This window comes from Tachysurus vachellii, chromosome 26 (genome assembly GCF_030014155.1).
Source record: "Tachysurus vachellii isolate PV-2020 chromosome 26, HZAU_Pvac_v1, whole genome shotgun sequence".
Lineage (NCBI taxonomy): Eukaryota > Metazoa > Chordata > Actinopteri > Siluriformes > Bagridae > Tachysurus > Tachysurus vachellii.
Window position 1 is genome coordinate 4,355,660 of NC_083485.1, and position 22,180 is coordinate 4,377,839.

General features: G+C 38.9%; 1 protein-coding gene across 3 annotated transcripts in view; it reads left to right on the top strand.

The window, feature by feature from the left end:
- Positions 1–22,078, top strand: part of gtf2ird1 (GTF2I repeat domain containing 1) — a 23,091-nt gene extending 1,013 nt beyond the window's left edge. The window contains exons 2-27 of one of the 3 annotated variants that reach the window (XM_060862753.1): positions 5,304–5,433; positions 5,613–5,754; positions 5,928–6,110; positions 6,631–6,814; positions 7,515–7,813; positions 7,961–8,056; positions 9,374–9,457; positions 10,839–11,022; positions 11,571–11,596; positions 11,731–11,854; positions 12,116–12,159; positions 12,261–12,341; positions 13,857–13,943; positions 15,394–15,447; positions 15,536–15,601; positions 16,017–16,200; positions 16,341–16,405; positions 16,491–16,556; positions 16,662–16,929; positions 18,094–18,122; positions 18,642–18,689; positions 18,772–18,852; positions 18,930–19,122; positions 19,217–19,254; positions 20,813–20,928; positions 21,048–22,078. In XM_060862753.1, coding sequence (XP_060718736.1) covers positions 5,308–5,433; positions 5,613–5,754; positions 5,928–6,110; positions 6,631–6,814; positions 7,515–7,813; positions 7,961–8,056; positions 9,374–9,457; positions 10,839–11,022; positions 11,571–11,596; positions 11,731–11,854; positions 12,116–12,159; positions 12,261–12,341; positions 13,857–13,943; positions 15,394–15,447; positions 15,536–15,601; positions 16,017–16,200; positions 16,341–16,405; positions 16,491–16,556; positions 16,662–16,929; positions 18,094–18,122; positions 18,642–18,689; positions 18,772–18,852; positions 18,930–19,122; positions 19,217–19,254; positions 20,813–20,928; positions 21,048–21,116 — 2,937 coding nt within the window. In that variant the 5' untranslated portion in view covers positions 5,304–5,307 and the 3' untranslated portion in view covers positions 21,117–22,078. The remainder of the gene's footprint in view (positions 1–5,303; positions 5,434–5,612; positions 5,755–5,927; positions 6,111–6,630; positions 6,815–7,514; positions 7,814–7,960; positions 8,057–9,373; positions 9,458–10,838; positions 11,023–11,570; positions 11,597–11,730; positions 11,855–12,115; positions 12,160–12,260; positions 12,342–13,856; positions 13,944–15,393; positions 15,448–15,535; positions 15,602–16,016; positions 16,201–16,340; positions 16,406–16,490; positions 16,557–16,661; positions 16,930–18,093; positions 18,123–18,641; positions 18,690–18,771; positions 18,853–18,929; positions 19,123–19,216; positions 19,255–20,812; positions 20,929–21,047) is intronic. The other 2 variants (XM_060862755.1, XM_060862754.1) reach the window with 2 other exon arrangements.
- The last annotated feature ends 102 nt before the right edge of the window (positions 22,079–22,180 follow it).

Consider the following 22,180-nt stretch of genomic DNA (forward strand, 5'->3'; position numbering starts at 1 on the left):
ACAAGATGAACTTTATTTGCATGTGTTCAGTTAGATGTAAACACTGAAAGTGAAATTTTACAGGCACTTTCTCTTAAATCTTATTGGGACTGAATTAGTTTTATACTGAAAATTGAATTGAAAATCTTTGTTTCAAAATTGTGTATCTTTGATTTTAAATTTAAGTAGAAATAAATCCCAGAAAATACACACACACACACACACACACACACACACACACACACACACACATATATATATATATATATATATATATATATATATATATATATATATATGTATGTGTATGTTTCTCACATCCATATTTACACTACTGTGCAAATGGGATTTCTTTTAGTGTAAACACTAAGACACTTCAGGACAGTCGTCTGTAATTCAGATCATTTAGACGTTTACATTAGTCAAGTCAAGAAGCTTTTATTGTCATTTCAACCATATATAGCTGTGGCAGTACATAGCGAAATGAGACAACGTTTCTCCAGGATCATGGTGCTACATAAAACAAAGACAGGGCAAAGGACTTGTAAGTAGTCTTAGCCACATAAAGTGCAACTGTGCAACTTGGTTGGTGCAATCAGTGCAGGACAAGACAGACAAGACAGTGCAGGACAAAAGACAGTGCAGACAAAAAGTTACAAGACAATACAAAAAATACAATACACAAGGGACAATAAACAGTAAACCGAACCAGCGCCGACCGACCAGTGTAAATACTGTATGTGAATACTGAATGTTCAAACAATATTTCGTGCAGTAACATCAGAATAAACAGTTTCTTAGCAGCAGGTCCTTGAGATAATATACAGAATTGTGCAAAAACAGCAAATGACTGAAATATTGTATAGTATGTGCAAAACGGCTGAAATGTTGGACAGTTTGTGCAAAAGAGCAAAAAAGTGTGCAAATGTCCAGGTATGTTATTGTTTATGTAGTAACGACTGCATTATAGGCACTTGTACGGCAGATGTTTCACAGTATCTAAGACTAATGGATTAAATAGAATGCATTAAATATATACTGCCATTGTTGCTAGACATTAAAATGTGAACTGCAACATCTCCAATAATGAGGATATTTGTTAACCTTGTAAGATAAACTGCATACGTGATGTATGTAAGATAAAAATACAGATGCGTCCTATAGACGTTAGCGGAAATGAATATGATTTACTGAGCGTGGTTTTTAAAGTAAGATGAACTTAAGTTATTTTTCTTTCATTGCATGTGTTCAGTTAGATGTAAACATTGAACGTGAAATTTTACAAGCACTTTCTCTTAAACCTTATTAGGACTGAATTAGTTTTATACTGTAAATTGAATTAATAAAATTTGACACAGTGTATCTATGATTTCAAATTTAAGTAGAAATAATCCCAGGAAATACACACACACACACACAAACACACAAACATATATATATATATATATAATCATGTCCTTATTGACACTACTGTGCAAAAGGGTTTTCTCTTAGTTTTCTCACTAAGACACTTCTGTACAGTTGTCTGTAATTCAGATCATTTAGATGTTTACATTAATGCAAATGTCCAGGTATGTTATTGTTTCTGTAGTAAAGACTGAATTATAGGCACCTGTATAGAAGATGTTTCACAGTATCTAAGACCAACTGATTAAAAATCCATTTTTTATAACATGCTATTTAAAGTATAATTATTTAAGTGCGTTCACATTTACCCAAATAATCTGTTCAAAAAACGGGTGGATGGCTCACTCGGATTAAAAGGCAATGATGATCGATCCAATTGAGCTTGAGGTGTATGAAATTTCCATCAGATTGTAAGGGGTGGAGTAGATCTGAAATAATCCAGTAATTAGGTAAGTAAAATTTGCTATGAAATGTAAATTAGATAACAAAATACATTGCAAATATGCAATGTGCAGCAATGTGTATGTTTATTTATGTCTTAGGTTTGCACAAAAGTTTTGTTAGAAATATATGTAACGCACATTTAAACAAATATTTGAACCAGAGTCAAAGTAATCAGATCGAATTGATTCAGGTTGACGAAAATTTGCACGTGAACATATCTAGTGATTTACTGAAGCTTATTTTGGGACATGGAGTTTTTGATATTGCAGTGTTTTCTGTGACAAAACGTTTATTTAATATTGATTTGTGTGTGACATGACAAGCTTGTTATCTTATTAAACGACTTTAACAACTGATTTCAGTCATGAACTGCTGTTTATAACTTGTTTTGCTGATAACAATAATAAATGTACAGTAAGTAGTCTTTCAGGCACTTGTGTTTGAGTTTGTGTTACTCCAGACGAAGGTTATGTCGTGGCAAGATACCAGCTTAGAGTACCAGCTAATGACTGCCATTGAGCTAATTAATTCACATAAAGTCAAAATACACCAAGGTGACTTCTTGTGTTGAAACATTACCATCGATTCGTATATTGAACACTTGTAAAAAGAAAAAAAAAATTCAGGTTCTTCTTGTATGCTAAAGAGCAACTAAATGAAATATAAGTTAATGAAGCAAAGCATTAAATAAACACTGACATTGTTGCAAGACATTAAAATGTGAACTTCAACATTTTAAAATTGAGGATATTTGTGAACCATGTAAGATCAACTGCATACATGATGTATGTAAGATAAAAATACAGACACGTCCTATAGACGTTAGTGTAAATGAATACGCTGTGCGATTATCGAAGCTAATCATTTTACTGGTCGTATAAGCCTTATAGTCAGGAAGAGATTCAATGCAGCCATTACAGAGTTATTAGCCTTTCCTGTCACGTTTTGACAATATTTGTCTCCTCAGCACATGAATTTGATTACTGACCAACCCAACGACAGCACAGTGAAGGTGAGAGTAGGTGAGGGGGAAATGTTCCCTGAAATAAATTCCAGAGTGTGATTTATCAGTGTGTCCAAGTGGAAATGTCATTGGTTCAGATCGTTTATTCAGCAGAGTGGGTATCAACTAACAGAAAGAGCTGCAGGCATCGTATGGAAAACCTGCTCAGGCATCCACAATACACAAGAAAGAAAATCTCTCTGATGGGCATTTATTCAACAAGTAATATTTCCAGTAGGTTTCTGCCAGGGGTTTGAATAACTGGAATAAAAAAAGCCGTAGCTGGGCAGAGAGTCTCCAACCGAAACAGAAGTCATTAATCTGACCGCTTAAGCATGTCAGTCTGGCTTGCTCTGCTCTCGCTACATTTGGGAATGTTCTTAAAAAGCTGATGCCCTTTTTTCTTTTTCTCTTTTTTCAGCTCTTTTTGTTGTGGTCTTATGTGGTGGACTGAAAACGCTGAAACACTTTTACCCACCACAAGGCTTTTTTTTGTTCTTTTTTCCGGTATTTAAAAAGTGTCGAAATGTTCGTTACTGTGTTAAACAACTCCACAATGCGGTTTGCCTGAACAACGTTGGCTAAACTTGGGTGTAGAAATGTCATCAGAGCATCTACGATCATTTGCAATTTAACACCTCGACTCCACAGTTACCTCAGGAATCTGCGAGCTTGTGCTTAACCAGTACGACCAAATCGCAATCCATGCCAGCGGACAGATTTCGCAAAGCAGGATCGCAACCGTCCATATTTCAGAGAGGCCTCGCTTGTTTCATACGAGTTGTTACACTCCCCGAGCTTCACTGGCTCTCTTCTCTGGGTTTGCTTGTGCGGTTTTTGGCTTCGCCCCGAGGCCAGGATAATGGCTCCTAGTGTCTGCAGAGATTAAAAGGCCCGGGTTGCATTGTTCACATGCCTCGAGATTAGTTTCCAAGGAGACGGAGTGCTGTTGCCATGAGAATGTAGGGTCCGGAATTAGGATTGTGATCTTGTTTTCTTCCCCGGACGATACGCTACGTTTCTTTTTAAAGATCACTTTGTAAAACAATCTTTAGGTTTAGATTACACTGATAACACAATCCTGTTTGATGCCTGACCCATCCTTATTTGCGTATTTAAAAATGATGTCACCTTTTTTTCCTTTCTGAATCATAAATAATATTCTGGTGGTCATTAACAACAAAATATTTTTTCTTAATTAATGAATTAATATTCATTTATTATTATTATTATTATTATTATTATTATTTGGCTGCTCGATCAATATTGTTACAATTAAGCTGAAGTTGCATTTTTTTTCTGATTTATTTTTAAAATGAAAAACACATATTGCGTATAGTTTCGAGTATGTTTTTAACATTTGCCCTGTAGTGCTTTCCTTAGCAATAATATATCAATGTTTTGCTTGCTTTGAATAAAAAAAAAAACATTAGCACTAACTACACCACTAACATTATGAGTCTTAACAGTAAGACTTTAAAAACTTGAACTTACAAAATAATCTTTACTAGAATGTGTTTTGTTGATTTAATTCGAGACTGTTGTAGAAAAACTTATCAAACGGCATAAACGTTTTACACGAAAACCTTTTGCTGCCTTACCGGTCTCTATCGTTTGTAAACGCAGCGCTCCCTCCGAAGATTACAGAACACTGACACTGGAGACTCCTTCCACCAGTGTTAAATGTCTCCTTACATAAAACTACACCATGTTAACAAGTAAAAACTTCAAATTGCTGTTTTTCTGATTACGCGTGAATATGTTGTTGCTTTAGAAACGCCCCAGCTGATGATTTACCATACACTAGGACCAAGTTAGCATGACCTTGTTTGCTTAATGCTAAACAGGTTCAAGTGTTAGAGCGCTAAATTGGAAGTCAAAAGAAAGACCTAAAGGAGCCTCTGAGCACCAGGTGGCGTGTGGTTTCCGAGGGCGAATTACGGCATTAAGGCAATAATCTGAGCCCGTTTTAATTGGTCGACAAAGGCTTATCGTAATTAGCTACTTTCACATGTGTAACGGATTTTGATGCATTAGCTCAGATGAGGGTATTACTATCACTTTTGAAAGCTTCTTAAAGGTTTTTATATCCTCGACTGCATTTCTCAGACACGAAAAGCGGCTTTAGGAGACGAGCACCAACTCCTCTCGAATGTGGAACAGAATCAAATCAGCACTACTTAAGGAACAAAGACTGCTACTTGTTTACTGCGGCTGTTCTCATCTATACGGTGTACATCACACATCATCATCAGTGCTGTTTCAGTTTATTACTCAAAGATCATCGATGTGGAAATTATGACGTTGATGTACTGGTCATTTAAAAGTAGTTTAAGGGAATTATTTTACAATCAAAATCTTGGCAGTTAAGAAATTGTGTAAGAAACGCTGTAATGTCACCATTTGCTGTACAAAGAAGAGCATTTGTTTTTGTAATGTTGTTGATGTTTTTCGATGTCTGACCCTTTAGAGAAATGGCGCAGCTGCGGAAGCCGGGCTGTGATGGGATGAGGCATAACTCTCGCGCCGAGCTCCATGGGCCACAGACATCCACCAGACACGAAATCCTCACCAGTTTAGTATCTGCACTGGACTCCGTGGTATGACTTCGCTCTCTGTTTTGATAATCTGAGATAGCTAATAAGCATTTCTAGCATTTCCCCGAACTCTAAAGCAAATTAGATAAAAATAAAATCAAGTACTAACTATAGTGCTGCGATATTTGTGTAGCTTGAATATGTCGTGCTTTTCTAAATGAGTTTTTGTTACATTTTTACAGTGCACTGCGATGTCTAAACTGAACGCCGAGGTAGCCTGTGTCACCGTGCACGAGGACAGCGTGATCGCCGTTGGAACAGAAAAGGGGAGAATTTTCCTGAACTCCAGGAAGGAAATACAGACAGACTTTCACAAATTTTGCAGTGAGTCATTCAGACGGATTTTATTTGCGTATACGAGGAATTGTTAGACTACCATCTCTAAATAAAGAAGTACTCAAAGATGTTAGGCAAGGAAGGCCCTACAATGCTTGACATTACAGCTAGTATTTGGCAACAGGTTTCCCTGTATTTTCATTCTTATTTTTATTCCACAGGGGTGTCCTGTCTGCAAGCATTAAATTCAATCAGCTCCCACACCAAAGCCCTGGATACAGACAGCAGCCGGACTGGTAAAGACGGTTTACTGCCAGCAAAACAGCAGCGAGCCGTAACAGACGTTCACTCCAATATCTTTGTCCTGAGGAAGATGGTGGAAGAAGTCTTCAGTGTGCTTTATAGTAAGAAATTTTACCCTGCATTACCAGGTTGTTCTTTATTTAAAGTCCGAAAGCTTTCTGCGAGTGTTTTCAGCACCACCCTTGTTGTGAAGCATGGTGGAGGTAGCATCAGGTTGAGAGGTGGCCGTGACTTCTTGATTTGTTTCTCTGATTAATCCCTGTTTTTTTACCTGAACACATTTGCTGGATGCAAATGTTTCACGCATCGCACCTCCAGGGTCAGAGGTTTCCATCACCGCCCTCTATGAGTGTAGTCTGAATGTTCTTCCCATGCTTCGGCAGTTTTCCCCCTCAGTCCAAAGCTGATCCGTTTGCACTTCTTCCAAGTTGTCACACGTCTTGTGTCCTTATTGCCCTGGGATAGGCTTCAGGCTCCCTGTGGCCTTGTGGCCCTGTGAAGTATAATTTCCGAAATTGCTTTCATCACCAAATCATCATCGCCACAGCAGTTGTCTTGCCTTAGTTCTGTTCCAAGACTTTTACAATGAACTGGATCACTAAAGAGTGCATTGTGTTTCAGGTGAGGCTGTAGGGAAGAGCAGCCTGGTCCCTGTGCCTTATGAATGGATTCAGAAGGAGCCTGGTGCTGTGCTCATTCAAGGCCTCCCTGATGGTGTGACCCTGAGGAGACCTGCTGATTATGACACCAAGACCTTAATGAAGATCCTGGAACAGAGCAACCGCATTCGCTTCATTGTCAAAAGGTCAGTGACGAGAATAACAACGATCCGTGATGTGTAGAAAATGTGTGCTTAACTGCTCCTTCTCTCTTCTTTATACGTGGCTAACGATTTAAATCATTTTTATTGAAACACATCTGTGACGTTTTGAGGTAAAATGTTGAATCAGAGTTAATATACAGCACCGATAAAATTGTGAAATTTTGAAAAACAAAAGTGTGGCTGTGGATGTTTATAAAGATTAGCAAAAATTACAGTTATAAAAAGTCAAAAGGAGATCTTGCAGCTTGGCGTGCTAGCAAAGATTTTGTAGCTAGCCAAATTAGAAGATCAAAATATTCCCTAAAGTGTGTGAGGTAAAATATTGATGTAAAAATCTATCTAAAATAAGGATCCATGTAGATTTGTTTGCTTAGTAAATTGAATGTGCTAATTCATCTCCAGAGCCCTGCTAGCACTGAAGGGGTATTTAGCATGATTTGCATAATTCTTTAGCTTTTGTTTACACGTTGTTATCAGGATTTAAAGTTTTGTACGAAGTATTTCTTAAACTTTTTGCTGTGAAATATTGTTTTAGAATATTCATATCCATTAATGACATTAGGAGTTTTTGTTACCTTTTGTTGTGACCCCTCTGGATATAAAACGCTAACATGACTAACAGGGAATGACAGATAACGAGCTGAGCTGATGGAACCGAGATAAAATTGTTTTCTGAATTCAGAGTGCCAGATGAAGCCCAGCGCGACGGTAAATCCTGTCCGGAAAGCAATCACCACCCCTCCCCTGCTGTTAAGGGTGCCAGCAACCATACGCCTGTTAAAACCCCCGCACAGGAAGTGTCTGCTAGCAACTCTATGCTCTCCAGCTTCCTGTATGGAATATCCGTGCCTTCCCAGACACACCCTGAAGCTAAAGGCGAGGCGAAACCCACCGTGCAGCACGGTCTGGTCAAGGAACGGCTAGCAACTTGGGCACCGAGCGACGAGAAGGCGGCTGTGCCCAAAGAGGCCACTGACAACGGTGAGCAAGTTTTCACGTTCTGCACAAAAGACGTCGAGTTAGTCTACATTACGTTTACAAATTAACATCTCTAACGCATTTTTTACTCAAGATTTTGTGACTGATGGATTACACGGGTTTTTCCTTGTCTTCCTGTATGTGCTCCAGGTGAGCGGATAGCACTCGCAGGAGACGTCGCTCAGAGCTCTCCCAGCATCCACGTCTCCAAACGCCTACTCTTTTCCATAGTACATGAAAAATCAGGTGAATATGATACATACACACACACACATACACAGCGTGTGTGTATGTATATATAATATACTGTATATTTACTGGTCAGACTAACATTAAACCCACCGACAGGTGAAGTGATTAACATTGATTATCTCATTACAATGGCACATGTACCAGGGAAGGACTGTATATTAGGCAGCAAGTGAAACAATCAGTTCTTGAAGTCGAGCAGGAAAAATGGGCAAGTGTAAGGATCTGAGCTACTTTGACAAGTGCCAGAGATGAAGTCTGAGCTTCTCCATAATGGCCGGTCTTGTTAGATGCTCCAGTTTATGTACCATGATGGAAGAAGGAAAGTCAGCAGAAGCAGTGGGACACTCTGGGAAATGTTCCAAGCCACTTGGTATAATTGCATATTAATCTTCATCCACATGATTTTCATTGCCATCCAAGGTCCATTTTAGTTAAAGGTCGACAACTTGCATTAATATTTTTCTCCCTTGTCTAGAATGCTCTTTGACCTGCTGATAGGTTGCAAGCGGGGTTTAACCCTCGCCTCGTCTCTGGCTAAAGACGACGATGCAGCAGCGCTTTAGACTGTCTCGCTCTGTCAGTTCCTCATCCGTACCATCTGTTCAAGCAATTTTCAGGTCGATAGATACGTCATACCTCATCTGTTATCTGATACTTCGCAACCTATCCAGGTAGCAATACAAATACAGCACCAGAATTGCTGAAGACAATCAATGTCAAAACGTAGACAGCGTCATTCAGGGTGGATATTTCCTTTAACTTAAATGGAGTCCTGAAGTAACCTCTTTAAACACTTAACACTTAACACATAGCATGTAAGCCCCTAAAGCCATAACCAGTGGTAGATGAGTGATGGAAAACAAGAAGCTTGGCCAGGACCCTTCAACATCTTTCTTTTCCTTCCAAACGAGCAACAGGAAGTTACAGATATTGCCAAGAGTCAGGCTCTGTGTTAATTGTCTCCATCGACTAATGCAAACAAATCTAGCAGACAAAACAAAGCTCTGGTTTTCGGCAACAAAATATAAGCGAGAGACTCTTTTTTAGCAGTTTGCTACGATGGGATTTTTGAGCTGCTTCGGTGCCGAAGGTTGTGATTCAGTCTGGTGCAAATGCAAATACATAACAGTATAAAAAAAACAACAACTGAAAAACAGCTGCTGGGGGAATTGATTCGGTTCTGATCTCCTCCCAAGCTATTGTTTGAAACACAGTGCTTTGAATTGGAAAATATTACATCTAGCACATAGATCAAGTTCATTTTTTACTTCTATGCTGGAGGTTTTAACGTTTATATTTTGTCTCACACAGAAAAATGGGACGCCTTCATCAGAGAGACCGAGGACATCAACACGCTGCGGGAATGCGTGCAGATCCTATTTAATAGCCGCTACGGTGAGACACACACACACACACACACACACACACACACACACATTTTTTTCTCATCTGGTATTTTCTTCTTTACTGTTTTCTATTTTGTCTGCTTTCACTTGAAAACATCTTGACTAGACTAAACTGGCACTGGTTTCATTTGGCAGATTTTGGTGTTCTTTTTTTTGTTTTTGTTTTTACTGAAGAAGTGACTCTCTTCCTATAGTTACATAGTGGTTATACGTATATTACTGAGCAGTTCCTCCATGATTTTTGTTGCAAAAAAAAAAAAAAAAAGATTTTTTTTTTTTGTTTTGTTTTTTTAACTACTCAAATTTGCAAATTTTCAAACATGGGATCACATATGTGCGAACTTTCCATGATTGTATGTATGTTACGGAACCAGAACATTCTGGAGACTTTATCTTTCTTTACCTTGAGCTTTACACTGGAGACTCCTTCCAGATATTTTCCAAATCAACATTCGCCAAAAATTAAAAAAAAAAAAAAATACATTTCTGAACATCCTACAAGTCATACAAGTTTCTGCATAAATTGTTACTACATGATGTATTTAAAAAATACATTCATATTTTTCTATATATATATATATATATATATTCATTCATTCATCTTCTACCGCTTATCCGAACTACTTCGGGTCACGGGGAGCCTGTGCCTATCTCAGGCGTCATCGGGCATCAAGGCAGGATACACCCTGGACGGAGTGCCAACCCATCACAGGGCACACACACACTCTCATTCACTCACGCAATCACACACTAGGGACAATTTTCCAGAGATGCCAATCAACCTACCATGCATGTCTTTGGACCGGGGGAGGAAACCGGAGTACCCGGAGGAAACCCCCGAGGCACGGGGAGAACATGCAAACTCCACACACACAAGGTGGAGGCGGGAATCGAACCCCGACCCTGGAGGTGTGAGGCGAACGTGCTAACCACTAAGCCACCGTGCCCCCTTTTATTTATATATATATATATATATATATATATATATATATATATATATATATATATATATATATATATATATATATATATATATATATATATATATATATATATATATATATATATATATATATATATATATATAAATAATATATATGAGATTTTATTCCTCAATGGCTGCTGACCAATCAGTATCGAGAATTCAACAGCGCTGTGGTATAAAGTGGTATAATGCCAAATATTTATCAAAATTTATATCATATGTCACTTTTTTCCTGAGTCGCAGACAGAAAGTTTTTTCCTGTTTAATTGGACTTCTATATTTTTTAAGACACTGTAATATGTTACCATCATCTTTATTGCTGTATTTGTGTATTTATTGCCCAGTTATAAGAATCTGTATCTAATTGTACTTTTTGAACTTCCAGCTGAAGCTTTGGGCTTGGATCATATGGTCCCCGTTCCGTACCGGAAGATCGCCTGCGACCCAGAAGCAGTCGAGATCATCGGGATTCCAGACAAGATCCCCTTTAAGCGGCCGTGCACCTATGGAGTGCCGAAACTCAAACGAATCCTGGAGGAGAGGCACAGTGTCCGCTTCGTCGTGAGGCGGTGAGTCCTGTCAGTCATTGAAAAAAAAGATCCGTGTTTCTTTCTTGTTGTCTCAAATCAAACTGTAAATAAAGACTCTTCATTTTTGTAGCATGTACTTTTGCGAAAATAAACACAGGAATGCATCTTATGGCTGTATTCCAAGAGTTCAAATTATCTAGAGAGTCTTAACCAGATCCCTGACAGATGTGAAGTAGACGCCTGGTTCAACGATTCAGTTCAGTTAATTTACTCTTTTCATTTTTAGCTCAACAGTGACTGCACAAACAGAAGAATGAATTTTCTCATTTATCTCTTGACTAAAGCTTCCAGCCTTCTGGTGCCATCTGGCAGATTGGCGTTTGCCATCCAAAAACGCTGCACCGCTCACTGGGCGTAGTAACCGCTGCCATCGACGCACCAGCGTGCGCCCGTCGATTTGGCTTTAATGAGGAAATCTCCCGCTGATTCGGCAGCCTCACGCATCCAAATAAAGCAGTTCAATATGTTGAGGTGCAAGCCTGATTCTACCCTATGTTTGTTTACGCTACTTGTTTATTCCCTTTCAGGATGTTTGATGAGCGGATCTTCACTGGTGAGTGACACATTTGCTGAATTACGTCTCACAGCAGTGCTTGTCTTTGCTGGGACAGCGTTGGACGTGCGACTAAAGTTATATTTCCGCGTACTACGCTGTACTGTTAACTCAGTCATTCTTTTTTTAATCAGCCGCAGGGAAAATAGCTAAAGAGGAAGGCAAGCAGGACGGATCCTCCCCCGAAGATTGCTTCCCAGAAGGGCTTAGAGTGCCAAGCTCTACGCTCGAGCTGGTCAGCAACACCCACAGCAGCAGGTACGCGGCAGCGGCCATCGCAGTCAAGACTGGCAGCATGGATAATTAGTTTTAAACACCCGAGCCTGCGCGCTCAGCCAAAGCAAACGGTGCTAATTGTTGTTGATCTTCAGGAGAGCACTATGCTGTTTAATTAGACTATCTCAAAGCCCTTTAGCAAAGACTTAAAATATTTCTCTGCCAGTCAGGGTTAGCTGTGTTTACTCACTAAATTGCTCTTGCTCGTCCTCTCGCCTTGTTTTTAACGTCTTTGTCTTACAGATCCACAAGTTCCTGTGTCAGTCCCTTAGCAGACTGCGAAGCAGGTGAGCCTCTGACACACCGAGTCACCTGACACTCAGCTTAATGTCAGTAATGACTGTTGGATTTTTTTTTAATGTGTAATGGACACTAATGTGTTTTTTAGGGCCCTCGGGAGACTGCTTACCTTTAAAAAAGGTCAAAACTGAGCCACCAGATGGAGAAATTATTCAGGTCACTGTGCCAGGTATGAACTTCCTTTACTTTTACTGGACCAATCCCTCCATGATTCTGCAGTTTTTCTACAGATTTGGGTCAAGACACGTCATGTGAAATAATTATAACGTGCGTTCATCCGAAGCTCTCTCTGATTCACGGCGATTCAGCTGTCATCGAAAGTCATTCAAAATTAAAAAAAAAGACTTTACAAACTTTTGAAAACAATAAAATTTGTTTTTTGGTCACAACAATGTTAAACAAACTCAGCAAAATACTGAAGGAACTTGCTGGATGTGATAGAGGTTTATTTCCTAGTTTACAAATGAAAGAATTTCCTAAAAGGCACTTATAGAGGCAGATATAGAGGCAGTCTTTTTATATGAAGGTCTAATGAGCAAAGTACCTGTTTGAAGTCTCCAATATTAACAATATTATCTCATCTTAATTCGACCTTTCGGCTTGAAAAATGCACCGGTGTCTAAATCTCACTCTCTGTCAGGGGGACAAAAAAGTATAAGTTGTATATTTATAGGGGGCCAAGCACCAATAGCACCTATACCCCTTTTCCACCGGAAAGAACCGGGTGCTGGTTCAGAGCTAGCACTAGTGCTGGTTCAAAGTTGGTTCCACTGGTGAACCTTCTAAGAACCGGTTTGCCTTTCCATCGGCTAGAGAGACGTCACAGAGCCGAGTCTGACGTCACTGTATACGTGTCACGTGTCCCAGCAACTTTAGCGCAGCAGCGGCAAACACAAACACATCAACAATGTCGGATGTTGCTCTACTGTTAATACTCATGGCTTTGTGAACCTACATTGGCATCCAAACGCGGTGAATCCAACGTGTACGTGCAGCTTTATGTAATCTGTATAAACGGAGGTAGTAATCAAGAAAGTACATAACATTATTTTATCATTAACACAGAAAAAAGTTAGCCTTAGCATGTAGCTACTTACTATCATGTGTGCTGATAATGTATCATGTTGCGATAAAGTAAAAGTGTATTAAACATTAGTATACTTAAGCTACATTATCAAATGCGCAAACAGTAGCCCCGCCCACAGCTCCGCCCACAGCTCATGACACAAGAGGTTCTTAAGTCTAGACCAGCAACGTTTTGGATGCTAATTAAGAACCACTTTTTTTTTTTCAGAGCCGGTGCTTTGGCTGTCGAAAAAAAGAAAGAACTGGTTCTAAATTAGGCTCTGAACCAGCACTCAAACTGCCTCAGTGGAAAAGGGGCAATAGACACCCTATTGTTCTTCTACAGTCTACCTGATTATCCACACAGCTGATTCTGAATCTAATAGCTAGTTCAGTCGCTCAGTTTATGATGATGATCATTTAGTTATTTGCTATATGTTTGGGGAATAAAGCTTCCCTTTCTGCACACAGACTGCAGCGCTTGCCTCCTTGCATCCGGTCGGTTTGTTTTGTGGAATGTTATTTAGACACAATGTCATCAGAGTCGAATAGTAATCAGACACAGTTGATGACATGGAGCACGAAAACAACATGTCTCACACAGATTTTTCCCCTTTAGAGAACACTGCAGCCTCGGAGGAGCCCAGCAAGCCTCAGGTTGAACTTGTGACCCCTGATCTTCGCCGCCCCCTGGAGCCTCTAGCAGGTAACTGCACATTTGTCTTTCTCTCATCAGGAGCTTGGACGCTGCAACCCTCTGGATTTGGAAATCTCTGCTTCAGACACGATGGTAGATTTCAGTGAACAAAGCAGGGAATGACCAGCTGGTGGTGACCTTTGCTAAATAATCATCCCAATAATTTTTCCCAGTCTCTAACCTTTTCCGCATCCTAATCCATCTCCCCTTTGTTATTGTGACTAACATGTACATCATATCTAGTCAGATATTGTAAAAAAAAAAAAAAAAATTGCCTTCTTCTTTTAGTAAAACAATTTTGGCTGACCTTCATTTGCATACTGAACCCTGATTGGCTGTTATCATTTATGATCTCAGACTTATAAAAACTGCATAAACTATAGAATGGATTCGCACACTGTCGCTATTGGAGCTTTATTTCACTTCATTATCTGCTGAGAATCTTTTCAAGAAATGTCGGCCATGTCTCAATCGGCTCCCTAGTTCACTAATCGGGGCACTGTGCATGGAGTCTGTGCATGGATTTATGGACGAATCAAACTATCAGCTACAAATGTTAGTAGCTTGTTATTTTCTGTAAATTTGATCTTTAACAATTAAAGAAAAACAAAGATTGCATATTTAACAAAACATTCAAAGTTTTTATTTATTTATTTGTTTATGTTTTATTAACATAAACAAATAAAGTCACAGATAAAACCAGGGTCTTAACTATGTACAGATTTGCCCCCTAGGAAGCTCGGGATCCGCTTGAGACACAAATGTAACCCTGAACAATATTTTAATATACAAACAAATGCTTGGTCTTTGAGTAAATTCATCTTGTGGAATTTAAAATCCATTACATTTGGTTTGCTTTTGCAAATTGCAAGTCTCAAGTGAAGATTTTCTAATGTTGACTATATTTTCCAGAGCACAACGGGAAGCTAAGTATCAGCTAAACAATAGTCTTAGAGTCTCTGATAAGATCCCCTTGTACTTCCTTCCACTCCGTATGCTCTTTTGTCAAACCTATCGAACAGTAGTTATTTCCTGTAGTCTCCCCGTCCAGGAGTCCAGTGTTAGTGTTATAATGCGAGTTAATATCACTGTTCAGCTCAAACATGATGTAGCCACGAGTAGCATCAGTCGAAACCATCATCGACGATTCCTGATATTTGTAGAAGTACTCGATGTGACAGCTGAAATTCAGAATAGAACTCGTGGCCATACAGCTGGAGTTGAATCGTTTATATTAACTTGCTGTTTTTTTTTTTTTTATTTAATTCATTATTATTATTATTTTATTTCATTTGATTAATTTCATTTAATATGTTATTTTAAAGTCTGCTTTACACAAATGGTCATTGGAGTGCGCAGAAGGTGAGTTGGAATGTTCAACAGTAACGCCTCGGAGCATTTGCTGGAATTTTATAACCGGAATTTGTGTAACGGAAAATATTTTTTTTTTGCTGTTTAGTCGAAGAACTAGCGCAGAAGTCTTCGCCACAAGGGCTCAAGAGAGCCGTCGAAGGTAAGCCGCATTTTAATTATGTTTTTTTTTTTTTTCCCCTTTATGCGAACGCCAGTGCGTTTGTTTGATTGTCTGTCCGTTCTTCTAGAAGACATTGGAGAGATGATTCTTCAGCTGCGAAAGCAAGTGGACAGTCTCTTCAGCACCAAATATGGTGAGGAGCCTTGCATGTGTACTTGGAAAAGTTCAGCGACTGTTTTCGATGTTTAATGATGATTGTTCAGGAGTCTCTCCTTTCATTCACCTCCTACATATCAATCTTTTCACTCGTACACGACTATTATAAGCGTTTCAAACATTCACTGATGCTCAAGACGATGACATAATTCATTAGGAGACTGGAATTGGTGTAAACTTTTGAACAGGATGAATGGTGTAAAATGTTTGAGTTCCTATTTTCGGCATTTAGCCCTTTAGGAACCAAGTAAGATATTGATGCTTTCTGGACGAAAAAATTATAATTTCTTATCGTTACAGTGTGTTCTCACCAGCCCATATTTTATAGAATAATTTATTTATATCTTGTAGAATAATCGTTTCGCATTTCCACACTGTATCCTCTTCTCTAGCGGAGGCTCTGGGCCTGCCTGAGCCGGTGAAGGTTCCGTACTCGAAGTTCCAGATGTATCCTGAGGACCTGTACGTCACAGGACTACCAGAAGGGATCACGTTCCGGAGACCAAACTGCTTCGGTGCAGCCAAACTTCGCAAGATTCTCAGTGCCAGTAACCAGATCCAGTTTGTTATAAAAAGGTGGGTCACGAAAAAATAAAAAAAAAGAAAATAGCACATGTAAGTATCTGATCGAATATTTAGGACAGAACACATTTGCATACAGCAGTCCAAATATGGGGCAAGAAAAAAAAACAACAATATTTCTGTCTCAAATTCAGACCAGATTTGCTAACTGAAACACAGATGAAGCTTGAACCTCTCTCTCAGCCAGATTACCATCCAGGTAAATATTTCCCGAGATATTGTTACCTTTTATTCAAACACACACAAAAAAAATGCAACTGAGATGTTTCTCCAAATTACAACAGAATGCGATCCTAAAGACATTGTGGGAGAAGATCCTGGTCCTGCCTCTAAGAGACCTGGATTCTTAGGTAATAGAATGACCAGAGTTTTTTTTTCTTTTTCCACACGTTTCAAGATGAATATTTTTGACCCCTTATTTCTGATTTCTACCGTCTCGTCGTCTCCACTCACAGATAGCTTAGAGGCCAAACTGTCTCGCATAGACTTGGCCAACACGCTGCGGGAGCAGGTTCAGGATCTGTTCAACAGGAAGTATGGGGAGGCGCTAGGCATCAAGTATCCTGTGCAAGTGCCTTACAAGAGGATCAAGAGCAACCCCGGCTCGGTGATCATCGAGGGCTTGCCACCGGGAATCCCTTTCAGGAAACCGTGCACGTTCGGCTCGCAGAACCTCGAGAGGATACTGGCGGTGGCTGATAAGATCTCCTTCACCATTATGAGGCTAGATGGAACTTTTTTTTCCTACAAGAGCTTAGTCACATTTCTAGATTATTATGATATGTGATTGTACAGTCGGAGAAAAATAATCAATGGTGCGGTGTGACGCGACCTAGCTTTATTCTCTGAAGTGTTATTATTCCATGGCAATTTTCCAAGCTAGTTCCTGTTATCTTTTCTCTGACTGTGTGCCGTCTCAATCCCGTACTGTAGCTTGTTGACTTGCGAATTAGAAGGTTGTGAGTTCAAATCTCAAGACTGCCAAGATACCACTTTTGCGCCAAGACCCTTATAACCCTCAGTTGTATAAATAAGCATAATAAACATAAGTGTGCACCATCAGCTACTTCTGACCGATCAGATCGAGCATTCAAAGGTATAATATTTTTCGTTAACAGCTACTTGACTTTCCAACTGCCTTCGACCTTCCGCTTTCTGGTTTTAACAGCTTCATATCTCACTCCTTTCCAACAGCAGTTAGATGATGCCGATATGATTAAACCCCATTTATTTATTTTTTTAGCATTTTTAGGATCTACCTAATAATAATAGCTAATAATTTACACAAACGGGGGGGCACGGTGGCTTAGTGGTTAGCACGTTCGCCTCACGCCTCCAGGGTCGGGGTTCGATTCCCGCCTCCACCTTGTGTGTGTGGAGTTTGCATGTTCTCCCCGTGCCTCGGGGGTTTCCTCTGGGTACTCCGGTTTCCTCCCCCGGTCCAAAGACATGCATGGTAGGTTAGTTGGCATCTCTGGGAAATTGTCCGTAGTGTGTGATTGCGTGTGTGAATGAGTGTGTGTGTGTGCCCTGCGATGGGTTGGCACTCCGTCCAGGGTGTATCCTGCCTTGATGCCCGATGACGCCTGAGATAGGCACAGGCTCCCCGTGACCCGAGGTAGTTCGGATAAGCGGTAGGAGATGAATGAATGAATGAATTTACACAAAAGGTTTTAAAATGTTTAAAAGGTTTTCAGAAGAAGTTTAGATTAATGAAATGCTTTTTCCCACCTCTTTGTTTTTAGGTCAATAATTAGGTCAATATCTGTCTTTTATAATTATTCATTAACATGAGCTACTATAATGAAATAAGAGGCTTTTTATTAACAACATTAACCAACATCCAAGAACAATATTGATTAAACTGACTGTGTTTTGTCTTTACAGGCCTTTCCAAGGACTTATCCCCAAACCAGGTATGTATTTTAAAACCATTTCATAGAATCAGCTCATGTTTTAATACCTGCGGAAAAAAACAACATGCACGATTGTGTTTTTTTGTGTTTTACTCTACCACCAGAATGGTAATGGACTTCTGGGACATTTTCAATCAGTGTAAACAAATGAATTGGTTTCTGGTTGTTTAATATAAAGTCTAATCTAAATGAGCCAGAACGTGTGTTTTTCTCTCTGTTGAAAACCTTACACAGAATTTTAGTAGTTGAAGATAACCGCTTAAAATTGTAGAAGCTTATGAACAAGCAGAAATGGGTTTGATGTCATCATTTGCTTTGAAGATAGAAACATCTCCGTAAAGAAAAAAATGAACCTTTTCTTTTTTTATGGATATATTGCCCAGATAACAGAAATACGTATAAAACACTACATATTCTTACATAACATGACAAAGACATTCAATGCTGAACACAAAGATTCCATGTTGTGGCCTTTGGGGAAAAAGAGTTAAGAAATTAAGAAGGCTTTTCTTTTCCCAGCACCAAGAAGAATCACGTTATTGAAGAAAGCGTACTCGTCCATAAGCGGTAAGGACGTCGTATCGGTTCCTCATTTTTTCAGTGATCTCTTGCGTCAAACGCAGATTTGTGACGTGACTTTTTCGTACAGCAGAAGAGGAAGACCTCAACCGCATGGGTGAAAAAGTCATATTGAGGGAACAAGTGAAAGAGCTGTTCAATAAGAAATACGGTCAGTGTAAACATACAGCTTTATCATTTACCATTTCAGTACAAACATGCTCAGGACTCTCGCTTTCACACGTTCAGGTGAAGCTCTAGGTTTGGATCGACCCGTCGTTGTCCCGTACAAGCTTATCCGAGCCAGTCCCGACTCTCTGGAGGTGTGCGGACTCCCAGAAGACGTTCTTTTCCGTAACCCGAACACCTACGACATCGCCCGGTTGGAGAAGATCCTCCAGGCTCGAGACGACATAACTATCAATATTAAAACACCTCTACAGTGTGTATACGTCAAATTATTCGCTCTATTTGTTGCATCTGTGTGGTGAAGGTTTAATATAGTGTAATCTAATGTGTTGTTTTTTTTTTTTTAGGCCTTTCGTTCAGCTTTGTCCACAGACTTCAAGTTCAGGTTCGTTCCCATACTATAGGCAGGGGCGGTTCTAGGCCTTTTTTAGGGTGGCTCCAGCGCCCCTGTCTGTGATCTCAGCCATCCTAAAACTATGAGTATAATTTTTTCTTTCAAAAAGAAAACAATAAGTTAAAATGCAGGACATTTCTTTCAATGGGAATGAAAATTATTTATCAATTTGATCCAAGAGCGATTTTTTTTCCTTTGCTTTTACGCGCGTGCGTTGTAGTCTTTCATAAGTACGTCATCAGCTGTCTGCTTTATTTGAACGGAGAAGCACGTGCACGCGCAGTCAGAGCTGGAGGCGTTTATCTATAACGTTAATCAGCGGAAAGCCACAAATACGCCAACCAAAAGCAGTGAAATGTCACTATTCTTATTACCAGAGTTGTAGCACAAACAAAATATTAATGCAAACAATCCATTCAATACTAAAAAAAAATAACATTTATTGATTTGGTCTTTGTCTTGTGAATATTTTTATTAATGACTGCATTCATTGGACACACTGTTTGTAGAGAATGCACACATACATGAACTGATCTGATTCAAGACTGGCATCATTACATCGTGCATAAAATTTCGGTGTCCACTTTTGCCATTTTAAATAATACCGTAACTTTTGGCTTACTATGTAGTCATATAATATATAATATAAAACTCTTCTTGTTTTAAATTCTCACTGAGGGCTAAAACCCCCTAAAGATGAAATCCTAGAACCGCCCCTGACTAGAGGTATTAATTATTACTAGTCAGCATTTAATTCTGAGGGAAAGAAAAGTTGACAAAATTTGTTGACGCACAACAGTAAAGCATACATAATGATACAAAATACACTCCCAGCTTTGGAGTGTTTTTAAGCCTCATTGTTAATGATGAAAAATAAAAAGATCAGCGAAGTAAACATACTGAATATTTAGACTTTGTGGAGGATTGGCTGAAAGACATTGAGAGCACTCAGTTTTTCCATAAAATTGCATTATCAGAACTGTCAGTCATCACATCATCCGTGTATGTTACACACACTACCTGTACTGCTGCTGCATATTGTACAAAAAGCATAATATTGCACAATATTGTTATTTGCACTTCCCACACTTTATGTACATAACTGATCAGTCATATATTCTGTATTCATATTTAATACTCATAATGTCTATTGTATCACATCTGCATTGTCTTGTATAGTCTGTATTATCTTGTATAGTATAGTGTTATTTATGTCTGTACTTTTGAGAGTCACAAACAGCTGGAACCAAATTCCTTGTGTGTGTCAACACACCTGGCCAATAAACCTGATTCTGATAAAATATCGTAAAATATAGTAAATATGGTGACGTTTTTAGAATTTTCTCAATTTGGTGTGCAAAATTTTGCAATTTTTGTTTTGAAAAAATTCAGAAAGAAAAATAATAGCAAACATATAACAAGCTTTGGGCTTGAGCTTTGGGCTACAATCCCACATACCTTTACACTTCATTCCATGTGATATACCAAATATATTCTAAACATGGAAAAATTATTTGGAATTTTATTATTTTTTTTCAATTGCATGCAGAAGGAAACGAAGTCGCAGTGAATCGACGCAAACGAAAACGAGTGCTGGATAACAGTCGATCTGCCCCGCCTGAGGAAGAAGACCCTAACATTTCGACCAATCAGATTCCAGTGATGGTACATACCCACACCATAGTTTTGACACTGACACTTTAATTCTGATTTTCATTTTTTTTTTTTTCTCCTCAATGCTGAATTAAATTTTATATTTTCTTTCTGTTTCTCTCTCCCTTAAGCAATGGCCCATGTACATGGTGGACTACAGTGGCGTGAATGTCCAAGTTCCAGGGAAGGTTAAATACTAATCCTGAGCGTAAAAGAACCATGAGGAAGAACCTGTTAGATGAACTCAGCCGGAGCTCTTGTGTCTGATCGCACTGTAAACCAATAACTCGTGTGTGTGGAAGCTTCAGTTCATGACCTCCTCGAGCAGATGCACAGAGGAACAGACCGAGGAGGCGCTCGTCACGCTTTCAGGAGTGCTTAATTTGCGAAATCGTCCCTTTTCCAATTTTTGCGCTTTATTTCCAGGAAGGTGGTGAAAGAATCTTTTTTTTTTGGTTCATATTCTTAGCGAGTAATGCATTACTTTGCATTATACGGTTGCCCTGTACATGACGACCCGCAAGCAGTCATTAACTAACACTGTAGTTAAGGATGATATGATACACCATGGGAAGTATCTACTCTTGGACACCATCATTAAAATAATGAAGAACCCTAACTGGTGCTGAACACGTGCATACTGCGTACTACTCCTGTAGTAAGATTGACACATAGCTAAAAATGTTGTACTATTATTTATTTATTTATTGAAATTTAAAAAATAGGAATTTGTATATGCAGGGAATGGAAGTGTTACGTGCTGAATTTCCGTGACTGATAACACTCAAATGATTTAGCTACTGTATGTACACAGAGAGGTTTTTATTTTATTTTTTATTTTTTTCTTCATTGATTACGTCGAGTTGGAGTACTCTAACATGATAGCACTAACATATTTCAATGAAATGGCTTTTTCTATTATTATTATTATTATTATTGTTATTATTATTATTATTATTGACTTGTAATTTACTCCTACTCTCCTGGATCGTGGAGGATATTATTTCACAGAGAAACACACCATGAATGTATTGTATTGTAAAAGAAGACCGGTATAATGTTAGTCAATATGGACTGTCTCTGGAATCACCAGTATTTATATGCTGTACTTTAATGCCATTTAGGCCTTTTAAATAAAATGTGTTGCCTTGCGTTCACTGCATTTTTGCATGTGATTAAAGATGTTTAACACATTTAATTCGATCACAAGTAAATGTTTCTACATGAATGTAAAGAAAACTATACCATAGAAGAATAGAATTAA